Below are 17,530 nucleotides of genomic sequence, written 5' to 3' on the forward strand. Positions count from 1 at the left end.
CCAATCTACATCCTGTTTTCCCTCCCTCCCATAGCCGTTCCATGTCTATTCATCTGTTCCTGATGTCTCCTCAGTCTGACCCCCACCTGCAACCCCTCTTCCTCTGTCATTCCCTATTTGATGCCCATGTCTTCTTTCTAACCCCATTTGCACTCTGTCTGATTTTGCATCCAAGGATCTCCACAAGATAAAGGATGGAGTTCTATCGGGAGCCAGATTGTGTCTCTCGAAAACTTTCTGCACATCTATTGAAATGGGATTAGGGGCTTTGATCCTGAAATATTCCTAGGCAAGCCTGTCTGCTGTGGCACAACTTTGCCCACCTTGGAGGAGGGCTGGGGCCTACTCCGATGGACGAGGGCAGGGGTGTCTTTAAAGGCCTTTAGTGGCCCTTTCTACTTCGAAGGTTGGCAAAAGTGGGCATCGCCCGAGCAAGGCTGGAAAAGCAGAGCAGGTGGGGATGCCTGGAGCCCTGTCCTGCGGCGCCCGGCCCGGCCCGGCCGGGGAGCTGCTGCGCGGGCGCCGGGGGTCGGGGCTGCGGGGCCCGCCGTCCGGGGAGGAGGCGCACCCCGGGGGAGGCGAGGCAGGCCCGAGGCCGGGTGTTCCCCGGGGAGGCAGGGCGCGGCCCCCGGGGCGAGGCGACGCCACCCCCGCGGCGCCGGGGCCCAGGCCCTCCCCGGGAGGAAAGGCGAGGCGCCCCGGAGGCTCCCGCACGAGGTCGAGGGACCCGCGCGACCGTCCCTCGCCAGCCGGGCCCCTGGGAGCAGGGCGGGGGCGGGGGGTGGGCGACACCCCAGGGAGCAGGGCTGCGGGCGGCAGAGGTCACCCCAGGGTAGGGGCGCGGGTCGCAGGCAGCAGGGGCGCGGGGCCGGGGGCGGGCGGGGGCTCCCCCGAAGGCTGGGGCCGCAGGTCTGCCCGCCCAGCCGCCGGGCGCCCCGAAGTCTGGGGCCGCCGCGGCTCCAGCTCCGCCGGCTCCTCCCGGCGACTCCAGGCCGCACTTTCCCCTCCTCCCGGCGCCTTCTCTCCAGTGAGGAGCCGAGCGCGGGCGGCGCGGGGGGAGGCGCGGCGGCGGAGGGAACAGCCAGTTGTTTAAAATCCTTCTAGAGCAGTTTCTAATTCCCCCCTTGCGCCGGGGTTCGGAGGGGGAGGGGGGAAAGGGAGCGGGAGGAGGGAGGAGAAGGGAGCGGGAAGGAGGGAGGGCGCCCGGGAGGGAGGGAGGGAGGAGCCTGCCGCTCAGGCTGGAGCCGCCGCCGCGCGCCCGGCGGGCCGGAGGGAGGGGAGGGCTGTCAGTCTCGCGCGTTGCCCGGGCGAAGGGGGCGGAGCTCCGGCGTGGGGCGGCCAATGGTGGGGGTGGCTGCGTGGGTCGCCATGGGGACGGGGCTGTTCCCGGGGAGGCTGTGATGGGTTGACAGGTGCGTGACAGTGGGAGCTGCTCTCGGCACAAGCATGTACGGCAAAGGCAAGAGTAACAGCAGCGCCGTCCCGTCCGACAGCCAGGCCCGGGAGAAGTAAGTGTCTCCGCTTCTCACCCACCTCCGCCCGCACACGCGCGCACACACACGCACGCACTCGCACACTCTCGGAGACACGCAGACCCAGACGCTCTCGGCCCGGGGAGAGCCGGGGGTGCGCCGGCAGGGGGAGGGGTGCGCGAGGCTGGGGGCGCGCGGGGCGGGGAGCGGCTGCCTCCCGGGAGGTGCCCGCGGGGGGCTGCGGGCGGGCGGGCGGGGGCGGCGCTGCTGCGGCGGAGGGAAACTTGTTTGGGTGACGGGGGGATAACCCGCGGGCTCGCCTCCGCGCAAAGTAACTTTAGAGCCGGGGTCCGGGGCTGCGGGGACCCGGCGCGCTGCCCAGGGCGGCGGGGAGGGCGGGAGGGCGCAGCTGCGCGGAGCGGGGCTCGCGGCGGGGGCGGGGGCGTCCGGAGGGCGGGCGCGGCGGGCGGCGGGAGCGGCGGGAGCGGCGCGGCGCCGGGCTTCGCGGTCGGGATCGCGGGCGAGGCGAGGCGAGGCGAGGCGAGGCGAGGCGAGGCGAGGCGAGGCGAGGCGAGGGCGGCGGTGCCGGGCGCGCGGCGGGCGGAAGCGGGGCGCGGAGCGGCCGAGCGGGGCCCCGCGGGGCGCGGAGACGCGCGTGCGGGCGTCGGGCTGTCGGCGCGCGGAGGGGTGCGGGCGGCCGCGGTGCCCGGTGCCCCGCGGGGCGGGCTGGTGGGCGCCGGCGGCGCCGCTGAAGTTTGGGGGCCCGGGACGGGTCGGGTTCCCGGGGAGGCCGAGCGTGCGGGCGGGCGGCGGGCGGCGGGAGGCGCCGGGGCGGGCCGCAGCTCCTGCCCCCGGCCGGCACGCCCCACTCTCCGCCGCGGCCCGAGAACTTTTTTTGGAGACTTGGTGCCTCGCAGACGCCGGGGGCCGCGGGGACGGCGGGGGGCCCCCGCGGGGCGGCGGCGTGGGGGTCCGGGCGCTGCGGCGGCGGGCGGGGGCAGGGCTGGCTGGGGCCGCGGGGGGGGGGCGCCGGGGGCGGGGGGCAGACACAGGTGTGGGCTCGGCTGGGGCCCCGGGAGGCGGGCGGGGACGGAGCCCTCCCGGCCGGGATGCTGCCGCGGTCGCGGCGCGCTGCGAAGCGCGGCCGCTTGCTGCTGTGCTCACGTACTTGTAACGGGCATTGGGTTGTTACTAAAAACGAGAGCGAACCGCGGCGGTGCCCCCCGAGGAAGAGCCCGGCTCTGCGCGCCGCGGGTCGGGGTTCCCGCCGCCCCCGTCCCCGCCCTCGCCCTCGCCCTCGCCCTCGCCCCCGCCCGAGGCTGAGGCCCCGCGCCCGCGCCCCGCCCCGCCTCCGCGAGGGGTTCGCGCTGCGGGAAAGTGAGAGCATCTCTCGGGAGCTACTTTGCTTACCTTGCGCATGGAAATAGCTGCGTAAATAAAAACCTCACACTCCGACAGGCGCGTTTCCCTCCTGCTTCTAGGCACTTGGTAGTCGTCTGAAAAGTTTCTTGTGCCCTAGGGATGGGAACATTTCCTAGTCTTCGTGTTGGCAGCAACACACAATTCCCATAAGATTTAGGGGTGGCAGGCCTTGCTGTAGCAAAACAAACAAACAAACAAAAAAATGTAACGGAGAGATGCTAGTTTGGTTTGGTTTGGTTTTTTCCAGAGGTATTTTCCGAGGAGCTACGCTTAGGAACTAGTTGATGGGCTGTGAAATATACAAAAGACAAGCAAGACAGCCTGATGAAGAAATAGCAGTTACTAGAACTGAAGTTTTGAAATAACAGCTCAGTTTATGTGCATTAATCATTTGGCTGCATAACCCACCTGATAAGATGAAAAACAAGATGTTTTAATGATTACAGAGTATTGGGATTTCCTATCGCTAAGAGTGAAGGGATTGAAATGTATTCAGACATTTGGAGGCGGTTGCTGCAATTTGAGAATCAGAGTAATTTTGTTTGGATTTTGGTTACACTCCCAGGAATGGTTGGATCTAGTCTGTATCCTGGTAACTTTGTAAGAAAAAAAAGTTTTGTTTTTTTTTTTTTTTTAATGATAATGAAGATGATAATGTGATGAGAATGTGTTGGGTCTGTGGTCCTTTCTAGCCTAATTCTGTGATCCTGTCCTGAAAACAAATAACTGCCACTTATGCTGTCCAGTCTACCAAACCGAACACCAAGTGATATCTCCTCTTGAAAGCAAAGTGGTGAGGGTTCTGCTAGATGGTGCTATTTGATTTAAATATATTTCTTCCATTCATTATAATTGGCAGCGGGAATCCTGGACTAGTTTGCCTTATGAACTAAATATAGATGAAGAGGCCACTTTTGGGGAATTGACAGTCGTTCTGGGTTAATTGTTGTTACATCAGTTTCTGAGTGAATGTTGTTTGAATCTAAGACAAACACTGAGGTAGATTCCATTTTATAGAATAAACTTAGTTTCATTTTGATGGGAGAGTTGATCTGATCACTCAGTGTTCTCCTTTATTGTTCACTTGGGACTTTAATGGCACTATTCTGCAACAGTGTGCTAACTTCCGAAGATAGGAATTTTGAAGTTATCTTTAAAGTAGATGTTACCAGATTTTAAAAAAAGAAGAAGAAAATTTAAGGTGGCACATTTTAAAAGGTACTTGAGCAAAGAATTCTCCTTTAGTAAGAAGGTTAGAATTTTTCTGATCTTAAAAATCACAGAAATAACTTGTTTTTCAGTATTAAAGATGTAAATATTTTATTTTAATAAAAACATTCTGAAAAAATTGAGTTATGAATAATGGCATGCGTATGAAAATACTGGTTTATAATCTATCAGGAAATGTGTTTTCTAATGAGTTCATGGCTGAGAGCTGACAAGTGCTTACCTATGTTATTATGTTTCTGCTTTGTGTTTCACTAAGAATTTACTGTGAAGAATACTTGAAATTAATTTGTAGGTTTTATCCAGTAGCTATAGTTTCAATACACAGTTCTGAATATAAAAACGGCCAAAGGTTAATTGCTTATTTTGTTGTTTTAATTTTTTTTTTCTTTTTAAGAGAGAGGGGTGGGGAGGAGGGGCAGAGGGAGAGGGGGGAAAGACAATCTTAAACAGGCTTCACGCCCAGCCCAGAGCCCAATGCTTGGGCTCCGTCTGATGACCCTGAGATCACGACCTGAGCTGAAATGAAGAGTTGAACACTTAACTGACTGAGCCACCCGGGCACCCCTGTTTTGTTGTGTTAAAGACCAGAGGAATCAAGTCTCTACAAAGAGTTAGATTAGTTTTAATTATAGAAGGAGTGATTGAAACACCTCGGTGGGAGGTGGGATGTTTACATAGAAATTTAAATTCTGATTCTGTTAGGTCATTTCCCCCCTTTAGCGGGTTTTCTTTGTAACACTGATCACAATTATAATTAAGTAACTATGTAATTGCTTGTTTAATGTCTAGCTTCCTCTAAAATGTAAGTTTTTTGAGGGCAAGGGATGATACTTTTCATTTCCTCTCTAATTAATTAATTAATTAATTAATTTTTTTGGAGACTTGGTGCCTCGCAGACGCCGGGGGCCGCGGGGACGGCGGGGGGCCCCCGCGGGGCGGCGGCGTGGGGGTCCGGGCGCTGCGGCGGCGGGCGGGGGCAGGGCTGGCTGGGGCCGCGGGGGGGGGGCGCCGGGGGCGGGGGGCAGACACAGGTGTCCCTGACATTAAGGATAATGCCTTCAAATATTGAAAGCACCAAATAAATAAATGAAGATGTTAGACTCAAAGGAATTTCTTTTCAGTGTGGATTTTTTTTCCCCCCAAATCTCCAAAATTTTTTTTCCCCCCAAAATCTCTGTGGGACTTTGGAAGTTTGAGTCCCACATTATCTAGCTTAGTTGTATTTCAAAAACAGCCAATGGCAACAAATATTATTTGTTTCTCATTCTATATGTCAGTTGCTGTGTTCAGCATTTTATGTATATTTTCTATAATTCTCCCAATAATTCTGCAACATAGTAATTTTTTCCTCCATTAAAGAAATAAGAAAACTAAAACTCAGACTAGTTAAGTAACTTACCCAGGGACACCTTGCTAGCTAGATTTCCAAAAATGACTTCTCTACCTTTAGAACTTGTAGTTAAAGCTGAAAGATATATTTTTTCAGTATACCAGGTTGCTTTCCTGATCTAGGGTAGGATGCTACAGGTTTAGGGAGCAGTATTACATAATCAGATATAACAGACTTTAAAGATTTGATCACATAGGAATTCTCAACTCGTGGTGCACCTTGATGCTTACACCTTTCAGTTTGACAGATTGCAGATCTGTGTGTGGTGTGGGCAATGCGTGGACCTGTTAGGAGTGAAAGTTAGAAGCCTAAAATAATGAAGAATGCTTGTTTCTTCAGATTTTTTCTTCTGGAATTTTGTTTGACCACTTAAGTTTTGAAATTAGACATTGTAGCTGTGAACGATTACTGTATGAAACGTTGCTTGAGTTTAATCCATTCAGTGTCCCACATTGCCACAGAAAGAATAACCGGCACCTGTAAATAGATGAGTGGTGATACTGCTCGTATTAAACTAACGGCATCTTTTAAAATTATGTAATAGCACAGAAATAGGAATCTTCTATAAAGCAAAGTTAGACATAAGATACACATACCAAACAGTGACATCATATTAAGTAAACTTGTGAGAAACTCGAGAAATCAAAGTATGCATCTTACCTGGGGCTCTGAAAAGTAACTTTGGTTTTTCAGTTATGAATCTTTTACTTGAGTATCCCAAGAAACAGATACCATATGCTCATTTTTAAATGGGTAAGTCTAATGAACATTTAAATACTACTCCATATAATAGAGCGATTGTAGGGATTGGTATCTGCCAGCATCACCTTATTCCCTGTTTTTATTATTGTCACTCACCTAAAGAAATTATAAATTTTTTTTCTTCCTTCCTTTGTGAAGGAAGTAAAGTTAAGACAAATTAAGTAATGCAAATCTCTTTAGAAACTTGATTGATTGGGGGACGCCTGGGTGGCTCTGGTTGAGAGTCTGCCTTTGGCTCAGGTCATGATCCAGAGTCTGGGGATTGGGATCCAGTCCTTCATCGTGCTCCCCATGGGGTGCCTGCTTCTCCCTCTGCTTATGTCTCTGCCTCTCTCTCTGTGTCTCTCATGAATAAATAAATAAAATCTTTTAAAAAGAAAAAAGAAACTTGATTGATTGGGCAGTTAACCGTTAAATCAAGATTTCTAAAACTAGTGAAGGAGTGCTTTTTTGGGAATGAAATTTTCTGTATTAAATTGACTCTACCCTTCCCTATCCCCAGGATGTTTCCTTCAAAATACGAAATAACATGTATCTAAAATGTCATCTTAGCTATGAGAGTTTTTCTATTGATTTGTCTCTTTTCCATTATTGTAGAAGAATCTAAAATCCAACTTTTTTGAAGGAACAAGTCTAGAGAAAAAAATATGTAAGATTTGAGAGTTAAATTTTAGTGTTGTTTATCCAGTGATTTATTTTTAGCTCTTAGAAATGGTATTAATACTGTAATGTATTTTTTCAGTGCTGTGAAAGAAAAAAGGAAAGGTTTATTTCCAGGCTTTAGAGGTAGTTTGCTACATAAAACCAAATCAGGATGAAAATGTCATTAGAAAAAAAAAATATCATTAGATTTTAGTCTCTCTGTAGTAGAGGACCAAATGTATGTCACATTTTCAGTTATTACTAGAAAATAGAATTATTATTATTTTTTAAGATTTTATTTATTTATTCATGAGAGATACAGAGAGAGAGGCAGAGACATAGGCAGAGGGAGAAGCAGGCACCCCACTGAGTAGGGAGCCCCATGCAGGACTCGATCCCAGGACTCCAGGATCATGCCCTGACCTGAAGGGAGACATCGACCACTGAACCACCCAGGTGTCCCAATAGAATTATTTTAAAATTAAAACGTACACTGTGGGCAGGGGTTGAAATACCCAGGTTGCAGTTTATTAACATTTCAACCTAACAGTTAAAAGTAAAATTTGGGAAAAAATAATTTTGAATTTAGAATCTTCTTCTAGAGAGATTACAGCTGTTACATTAATGTTGGGGTATAGGATTGAGAATTAATGCACTGGACTTAGAAGACATGATAATACTTCTTGGACTGCATAACTTAAAAATACGTGTTGAAGATAATTACATTTTATTTTGGAGTATGTAGATATATTCTCTATTGTGTGTACATTTGCTTTGGCATTGGTATGGGAATGACATGAAACGTTTGCATACCGGAGACATATTGTTGGTTTGTATGTAATATGTGAGCCTCTGTAAATGTGCTAAAATATTAATCTTATTAACAACGTATTGTTTCCCTAGGGAAGGTCTTAAAATAACATTGGAGCAATAGAATAAGATGTATTTGTTAATATCTGAAGAGAGTTTGGAATAAAAAATAAGTACTTATATTTAGATTTTAAACTTTGCTTATCTGATTTTGTATATATTTTGCCTATTTAACATCTACATATCAGTGTATGTATATAGCTTAATATAACTAGGACTGTGCAAGTTACTTAACAATTATACCAAAACCCCATATATTCTACCATAAACGATCCAAAGAACTGTTCACCAAAATTTATGTCCTGCTTGTTTTCAGTAATATTAGAGAAATAGTAGAGGCTGTTCTACTATTCTTCCCCAAACTGTATAACTTATTCACTCTGTGAGGACATTGAAAAACAGGTGGAAAAATGATCCACCTAGGGAATAACAGAGTTTTTCCAGGTGACTTTTAATAGCCCTACAGGCTGCCCAAATAAATTTGTTTGGTCATAATGGGTAACTGGTAATTTTTGTCAGAGTAGGTTAATAGTGAAAGATTTTTGGAAAGTGGAGCTAATAATGTTATTGTAATATTGACAGAACTAAAAATGTATTTGGACTCAGAAGCACCTGGACAGTTCAATGCAATGAAAGAACTAATACTCACTTCTTGTTCATTTTTAAAAGAGTAACTTAAGTTGCTGTCACTTTTTAGTAATGATGAAACTACCTTGACATTTTACTTTAAGAATTTTGATGATTCGGGGATCCCTGGGTGGCTCAGCGGTTTGGCGCCTGCCTTTGGCCTAGGGCGCGATCCTGGCTCCCAGCATGGAGCCTGCTTCTCCCTCCTCCTGTGTCTCTGCCTCTCTCTCTCTCTCTCTCTCTGTCTATGATAAATAAACACATAAATAAATCTTTAAAAAAAAAAAAAGAATTTTGATGATTCTATTTCACGTAGGACCCGAAACATCTTTCCAGTAGTAATGAGCCATCGTTAACATTTCAAATCCCAGTTCAGCTTGGAGTAAGCTAGAACCACTGACCTGGCTATATTCTATTTTTGATCTTCTGTATTAATTTTGCTTTGTGGCATATCATACAAATAGTTCACAGAAAAAATTGTAGAGATTGAAGTATAACCCTTTATTTTCTTTCCTATTTTTAAAGATTTTTTGTAATTGTAAATATGATATAGCTTTAATAACTAATATAGTTTAATTATTAATTAGTATAATCTAAACCATATTAAAATGCTGATGAAATACTTGTGAAGGTAAGAATAGTAGATGAAAATTTATATGTGGCTCTGTCCATGTAAGTTAAGAGGAGTTGATGTTAAGAACAGACTCTTGCCTGAAACTAATATGGTTCTTTTTCTTTATTTCTTTCTTTTTAAGATTGTATTTATTTGAGAGAGAGAGAAAGGGAAGGAGAGGGATCATGGGCAGGGAGAGGGACAGAGAGAGAGAAGCAGACTCCACACTGAGCAGGGATCCTGTTGCAGGGCTTGATCTCAGGATCCTGACCAGGGCCAAAGGCAGATACTTAACCGACAGAGCCACCCAGAACCCCTATATGGTTCTTTTTCTTTAGTGATCTGATTTTTGGCTTGATTCTCCTTTTATTTACCTATTCAAACCTGAGAAAGAACCAAAGCTACTTTATCGATAGAAGAAAGCTAGGTAAATGAATTGTTCAATTGAAAATGATTTTATTTAAATAGAATTAAAATAAATATTTTCTGTAAAATAAGAAAATCCTAAATACTTCATAAAGAGTTTGTGGAGTTTTGTCATAGAAAGTTATTCTTTACTATTAATTGTCATTTGAGTATTTTGTTTGTGTTTGATCCATTACTTGCATTGCTCCCATTTAATCCCTTCAAGAATTCACTAGACCTTACGTGCCATCTTTTGTTAATGTTACAGAAGAAACAGAGGCTTAAGAGTTTATCATGCTTTTGGTGGCAGATATTAAGACAGGAGATAGAAAATGGTTTGATCAGTGCTTAAAAATAAATCTCACACAGCAGGATGTCTGGAAGAGATAGTTTCAGAGTTGATTCAGTCACTCAGGAATATCAGGGTTCAAGCTCCGATTCTGTGCCATTCCTCGTGGTTTCTCTCTCATCAACATATTATATTCCCAGTATCACTTCCTCATACGACCAAGTCAAATGCAGAAGGAAGGGCAAGGCTTTTCCTTTTCGTGTCTCATTAATCAGGGAGGAAAACCTTTTCTTGAAGTTGATTAGCAGATATCTTCTTATGCCTTATTGAAGAGAATTGTAAAATTCCCTATCCTAAACCAATTACTGGCAAAGGTAATGGGATTACCATAATTGGCCTAAGTCAGTCATCTTCATCCTCTGGATTGGAAACCTTGCTCCCTTGTACCCGAGCTGCCTGAACGAAACTTAAGATCTTTGGCAAGGAAGATTTTTTTTTTTTTTTTTTTTTTTTTTTTTTTTTTAAGGAAGATGTATCTTGAGGATATGGAGAGAATACAATGGGTCTGCTTCTTTCATGGGATTTACTTTCAAGTTTGAAGGAAAAACGTAACAATAAATAAGTAAATAAATACAGTAGGCAATTTCAGATAGTCGTAAGTGCTAAAAAAAAAAAGTAGTAGTAAAATAGGGTAATATAGAGAGCGACTGAGAGGCTGCATTAGACTGGGTGGTCAGGGGAAGGTTCTTGGAGAAGGAAACATTTAGGCAGAATCCTGATTAATATTTAAAGTACAGTCATGAGAAGATTTGGGGTTAGAGCATTTCAGACAGGTCTCAACTATAATTGAGGAAACCTGTCAGCATCAGCATAATTACTCAAGGATGTATAAAATATGAGTCAAATTTGGGATAAGGACCCTAGCTTAATAGAATACAACCAGTCACTGGTTCTAGCTTACTCCCAGAGCTTGGTTTTGTTTTTTTACTGAGGAATTGAGTGGTGGGTCTAGTTTATCTGGGTTTCCTAGGTAATAAGATTGACTGTCATTTCCTGAACCCCAAGGATGCACTTGTTCCAATAAGGACATTAGAGCATATGGCTTTTATAATAACATTGATAGAAATAGCTAAGATTTGTTGAACACTTAAAACCTATTGTATTGACAAAGGATGGTACAACTGATATAATTATTTCTCATAAATTTCCCAGGTTGGATTAGACTCCCTTATTCTTTTTTTTTTTTTTAATTTTATTTATTTATTCATGAGAGACACAGAGAGAGAGGCAGAGACATAGGCAGAGGGAGAGGAAGCAGGCTCCCCTCAGGGAGCCAGATGCGGGACTCGATCCCTGAACTCCAGGATCACGCCCTGAGCAGAAAGCAGAACTAAACTGCTGAGCCATCCAGGCATCCCTAGACACCCTTATTCTATGCTCTTATTGCAACCTTTCCTTTTTCTTTTCAAATATGTCATAAATTAATGAATTATTTGATAATGTTTTGTTTAATGCCTTATCTCCTAGTTAGATTGGAATCTCCCTGAGGACAAGAACTATGGCATCATCTTCTCCAATGTATTCCACTCCTTAGTAGTGTGTGGAATTCTGATTAGATATTTGTGGAATAAATGAATTAAGGATGTAACCTATTATAAATATATTGCAACATAAAATCCCTACACCTAGTTTATTTTCTCCTCAATGTTTTGATATTACTGAGGATTAATTACTATGTAATTTCTAAAGAAGAGTTTTCTATAATGTGGGCATTTAGTGGTCATTTTGTAAATTTTAGGACTACAGGTGATTACCTAGTCATATTACTCAGAAATGCATGTATATTTTTAAATATATATGTTTTAAAATTTATTTTAGAGGGGTGCCTGGGTGGCTCAGTGGTTGGGCATCTGCCTTCAGTTCAGGGTGTGATCCTGGATTTCAGGGATCGAGTCCTGCATTGGGCTCCCCTCGGGGAGCCTGCTTCTGCCTCTGCCTTTGCTTCTACCTCTTTTTCTGTGTGTCTCTCATGAACAAATTTAAAAAGTCTTAAAAAATAAAAAAATAAATGAATAAAATTTATTTTAGAGAGAGTGCATACCTGTGTGTGAGTGCTGGGGGAGGGGCAAAGGGAGAGAGAGAATCTCAAGCAGAGTCCACACTGAGCACAGAGCCTGATGCAGGGCTGGATCCCACGACCCTGAGATTATGACCTGACCTGAAGTTAAGAGTTTGTTGCTTAACTGACTGAGTCACCCAGGCTCCCCATGTGTATATTTTTAATATGAATTTTGGATGGAAAATCTCCTTTGTGTCTCAACAAATTTAATAATATGAACAAGTATATTTTATAGTTTCAAGGTATTTAAATGTACCTTGTATTACTTAAATCTCATAATTGAGATAGGTGATAATTGTCATTGCCTATTGAGATTTTTAGGTGGAAATTGACTTACCCAGCTAGGAAGATAGAGATAATATGTGGCAGAACTGAGCCGTAGTTAGATTGTTTGGGTTCCAGGGTCAATGTATCTTTAATTATACTATAGCTGCCTCATTTAAAATGAGAGATTGGGGTATGGAGCCTACTTAAGATTCTTTCTTCCCCTCCTTCCCCACTCCCTTTCTCTCTCTCTCAAAAAAATAAAAAAAATAAATAAGAGGTTCATATATATTTTATGAAGGCTTGTGTATGGATTTGATTCAACAGAGAATCACGGATTAGATATTGGTTTACAGTTTATGTCAATACTTTGGTTAAGTGAAAAATATTATATTGTGAGTTAAACACAATCTTTCTTTTTTTTTCCTTTAAAGACTTCCTTATTTTGTTTTAGAGAGAGAGCACGCACGTGCCTGCATGAATCTTGGGGATGCGAAGGGACAGAGGGAGAATGGGAATCCTAGATTAGATTGCCCAGTGAGTGCAGAGCCCCACGTGGGGCTCTATCCCAGGACCCCAAGATCATGACCCCAGCCGAAACAAGAATTGGCTGCTCAACAACTGAACCACCAAGGCGCCCCAGTTAAACACAATCTTAATCTTACACAAATACAACTCCAAAAAAATGCTACATTATAAATAAAATCTGGTATTTGTTTGAAATCTTTATGTTTTTGTTTTATATAAATTAATTAGTTTGGGATTTAGAGTAGTTTGAATTTTTAATTTGTGAAGGTTTAGGCTCTTTGATCAATGAACTCTTCTCTCTTCCTTTGCCGGTTAGCTTCAGTTTGCAGTGCTGAAATAGCAATACGGAAAGGAAAGGTTTTTTTGATTTTTTTTTTTTTTCCCGTTTGTACCTCACTCTAAGGAAGGGAAAGTCCTTTGATATGGATTAATGATAGACTCTTCTCTTTTTTTTCTTTTTTTATCATGATAACATATATATGAAAAAAATTGCCATTTTAACGATTTTTAGGTGTACATTTTATTTTATTTTTTAAAAATATTATTTATTTATTCATTTATTCATGAGAGACCTAGAGAGAGGGGCAGAGACATAGGCAGAGGGAGAAGCAGACTCCCCTTGGGGAGCCTGATGCAGGACTCTGGACCCCTGGATCCCGCCCTGAGCTTAAGGTAGAAGCAGATGCTCCACCACTGAGCCACCCAGGCGCCCCTAGGTGTACATTTTAATGGCATTAAGTACCTTGACATTGTTTTGCAACCATCACCACCATCCATCTCGAGAACATTTTCATCATTCTAAACTGAAACTTCATACCCATTAAATAACTCCCTATTTCCTCTTCCCCCCCAGCCTCTGGCAACCACCATTCTATTTTTTGTCACATGAATTTGACTATTCTAGGTACCATGTATGAGTGGAACCAAGCAGTATTTGTCTTTGTGTGTTTGGCTTTCTTCTTGCTTAATCCCTCCAGCAACTTCATTAAGTAGATATAATCCTCATTTTGCATAGGAGGAAACTGAGTTTCAATGAGGTTATATACTTTGTCCAAGGCCATAGTAGGTTGCATAGGCTGGATTCAAACTCAGGTTTCTTACTTCATTGCCCATTTTAACCATTTTGCCTGAGTGTTTCATTGCTTAATCTGGGGAAAAAATAACGGAAGATGTGAGGGCGGTGAGTGGGAGGGGAATGCTTGGATAGTTTACTTTACATGTATCCACCATTTTTAGTTGGGGTGGGAGGCAATAGAAAAGAGAGGCACTAAGGAAAAAGATTAAGGGAAGCATTTTACACCTGCTAAAAAGGTGGGCAGAATTATATAGCTACCAAAAGTGTTCCACAAGTAGCTCCAAATTCTTTAGCTGATCTGATGTCTGTCTGAGATTTAACAGCTTAAATGTAATGCTTGTCAGAGAGGAAGATGCCAGTTAGGAGTCCAGGTTATAATTTTAGATAAAGTTGTGCCTCCATTTGTTTGTTTGTTTGTTTGTTTTAGAAGTGAAGTACTCTGGCCTAAGTTGCTTTCCTTAGTAAATTTTAGAGTCAGAAATAAACAGATGAGGAATATGCAATGTCTTGAAAAAAACTTCCTCCTCTAATTATGAGTCTCTTCCAACCAGCATATGGCCTGTTGGTTTTTTGTTTGTTTTTGGACTAGGACATCTGGAAAGTTCTATGTGCTCCAGGAGCAATAGTACAACCATACTGAGTCTAGTACTGTAGTATTGTAGCACATTTCTATAGTACAGACTATTAGAAAAACATAGAAACAATTCCTTTGTTTTATTTTTTTCACAGTATCGTGAGCTATTTGTCATTTATAATTGGATTAAAATTATGTGATGATTACATTTTATTCAGTGCATTTAAGCAATAGCAATTATTAGGAAGCTATTAAAGGTGTTTTGATAAACATTTTTTTAACCATGAATTAAACTGACACTGATACAGTTATTTTTTTTCATTTAGAAATACTGTAATGGAAAAATCTGAGTGAAGTTTCTTACCGTCAAATACATTACATGCACACACACCCAAATATGTACGTGTGTATGTATTGGGAATACTTTTCAGGTAGGAATTCATTTTAGGAAATGACTTACTAATCTATTTGAATTCAAAATGGTACTGGGTCAACTTTGTAAGTGAGTTGGATTTATAAATTCAGGGCAAAAAGATTTGCGTGTTGGCAGGTTTTTACTGAACATTAAAGGGTGCTGATGCTTTGCTTTTCTGTAAGATGGGTACAGTGTTAGCAAGAGAACTCATAGCAAGCACTGCCAAAAATGCTACTAGTTGACTAACGTTTCTGTGTTTGTACTAGTCAGATCCCCAGTAGGTTAGTTCCTTCGAAGGAAAACTGGGGAGAGTTTAGTGCAGTTATGTTTAAAATTAAAACCAACCTGGGATGGAGGGACATTCCAGGAATTAGCAGCAAGGGAAGCCTTACCCTTCTTAGTTCCGAAGTGGAAAGGGGAGAGGAGTTAACCAGAATCTGGTGAGTGCTATGGTCATTGCAGAAAGGCTGCCCTCCTGGATCTGTGATTTTACCAAGAGGGCCATAGCCATTGTCACACCCACTGTAATCAGAGGCTGGAGGCCTGGCAGGGAGATCTTCCCTCTTTCCTGCCCTCTGATCAACTGATGCCTTCTTTTTGTGGAGCCCAGCTGGAGCCCAACTGGAAGCCAGAGGGCAAGGGAGATGAGATACTCTTTAGAAATAGCCTCCCAGATCACGTGGGGCAGAAAAGGTAGAGTAGGTCTGGCAGGACCAATGAAGAATATTCAGGACAATTTTAATTTTTATACATTTGAAGCAGTTTCTTTTTTCTTTCTTTCTTTCTTTCTTTCTTTCTTTCTTTCTTTCTTTCTCTCTCTCTCTCTCTCTCTCTCTCTCTCTTTCTTTCTTTCTTTCTTTCTTTCTTGCATAGAATGGCCTGAGAAAATGGAACTTTGAAAAAAGTTGGGTTTTGTCAAAATACCGCTTAACATTAATTTTCAAAACCCACTTAAGCATTTTATGATAGTATAAATTTGTATACATTTCATGAGGTGTGGGAGTAATATTGCTTCAGCTTTGTGCTGTCTCCTCTTTCCTTTGTTCATTTGAGAAGTGTTAAGTACATCTTTCTCTCTGTTATACTGCACTGAGCTCTCTTGTGTCAGACCTGAGTAACCATGCAGTCTCTGCCCACCAGGAGTTCACTATCCAGAGGGGACGCACTATTGGTCCAGTTTTTTTATTGTTGTTTACACATGAGGGAATTCGCTGTCAGTTGATGACTTCACTGGGCAAGAAGTGCGATAATGGCTATACAGAAGGTAATGAGAGTTCTGCAGAAGGGCATGAATCCAGTGTAGAGCTATGATTTTCTCAGGAGATACTTCCAAGAGGATGTTTATTAAACAAGAAATAAGCATTAGCCAAATTTGGATTGGAAGGGGGCAGAAGGTAAAGAGTATTCTAGGGAGAGAGAAACATGTACAGAGACAGGAAAGTATTAAGGAGTACTCTATATTTGGTGAATTACAAGAACATTGGTATGACTGGATGTACTGTAGGATAGGTCTGGGATGTGCTGCCAGATATATATGTCTGGCAAGTTAAACAGGAACTGTTTCAAGAATGACCTTGAATGACAGCTTGACCTGAGAGAGGAATAGTTTTAAGCAAAAAAAGTGACATCATCTGAGGTACATTTTAGAAGAATCATTCTGGAAGTTACACAGAGGGCGGGGTAAAAGGGGAGACAGAAATGTTAGGAAGCTATTGTAATAACTGAGCTATGGTAATAATACATTATTTCTACCCTACTGGCAGTCCATTAGATGTCTTATGATTTAGAATACATAGGATTTGGTGGCTTAAATGTGAAAATACTAGTTTTTTTTTAAAGATTTTATTTATATATTCATCAGAGACACAGAGAGAGCCAGAGACACAGGCAGAAGGAGAAGCGGGCTCCCTGTGGGGAGCCCGATACAAGGCTGGATCCCAGGACCCCAGGATCATGACCTGAGCTAAAGGCAGACGTTCAACCACTGAGCCACTCAGGCATCCCGAAAATATTAGGATTTTTAAGATGGCTGTATTTATGGATAGAAGTGTCATTCTTAGCCTTGGAGGAACTATAGGAGGAAGAGTATATAGGAGATGTAAGGAAGAAAATGGTGTGTTCAGTTTGAAGGGCCATTCAGACCTAGAGATGGAGTACTCGAAGCATGAAATGGGAATGAAGTTGTTTTTCATGAGAATGAAAAGTGTGAAGAGACCAAAGATGGAAATTTAGGGAATATTTAAGTGACAAGTGGAAGAGGAATTTGAGATTGAGACAGAAAAGGAACACTAGAAAGACATGAGGGAAACTCACAGGGTTGGCATCAGTCACAGAAGGCAAGGAAAGAGACTTTTGCAAATGGAGGCCTAAATTACTATGCCAGATATAGTAGAATGAATGGAGAGGTTAAACAGGGCTTGAGTTTTTAGAATAAGAAACCATCTATGAACTTACAGAGAACAGTTTCAGTGGAGTAGATCTAAGCTACCATGCAGTATTTTGAGGAGTTGAGTATAAGGCAAGAAGGTGGAGACATCAAATATGGACAGCCTCACTTGAGAAAGGAAGCAGAGAGAAAACCAACTTGAGGAGGCTATACCTTACTTGGGGAATTTTGTGTATATAGGGGTGTTAGTTGGGGAACAGTGTTTAGTTCTGTCATCTTGTAAAGAGGTTTCCTAGAAAAAAATGTTTCAGTAGTGCTTAAGGTGTGTGTGTGTGTGTGTGTGTGTGTGTGTGTGTGTGTGTGTGTTTGGGGGAGGGGTGATTTTGGAGGAGTGGTAGAAACTACAGAGATAAGCTAAAGCTAGTTTCGGAAAGCCAGGCTAACAAT

The 17,530-nt window shown here is 43.5% G+C and overlaps 1 protein-coding gene and 1 long non-coding RNA gene across 10 annotated transcripts in view; one reads left to right on the top strand and one right to left on the bottom strand.

Annotated features, from left to right (window-relative positions):
- LOC140614312 (uncharacterized) overlaps window positions 1-3,184 on the bottom strand; it is an 87,162-nt gene extending 83,978 nt beyond the window's left edge. For both annotated transcript variants that reach the window (XR_012015211.1, XR_012015212.1), the window contains exon 1: window positions 2,883-3,184. This is a non-coding gene — a long non-coding RNA (uncharacterized lncRNA). The remainder of the gene's footprint in view (window positions 1-2,882) is intronic.
- Window positions 1-17,530, top strand: part of SSBP2 (single stranded DNA binding protein 2) — a 302,263-nt gene that overhangs the window by 16,954 nt on the left and 267,779 nt on the right. For 3 of the 8 annotated variants that reach the window (XM_072793403.1, XM_072793436.1, XM_072793443.1), the window contains exon 1: window positions 1,351-1,508. The exons of 3 other annotated variants lie outside the window; for them this stretch is intronic. In XM_072793403.1, the coding sequence (XP_072649504.1) occupies window positions 1,447-1,508 (62 nt within the window). In that variant the 5' untranslated portion in view covers window positions 1,351-1,446. Of the gene's footprint in view, window positions 1-1,335; window positions 1,509-17,530 lie in introns of those variants that run through there. 2 more of the 8 variants (XM_072793414.1, XM_072793473.1) reach the window with 2 other exon arrangements.

Source organism: Canis lupus, chromosome 2 (assembly GCF_048164855.1).
Source record: "Canis lupus baileyi chromosome 2, mCanLup2.hap1, whole genome shotgun sequence".
Lineage (NCBI taxonomy): Eukaryota > Metazoa > Chordata > Mammalia > Carnivora > Canidae > Canis > Canis lupus.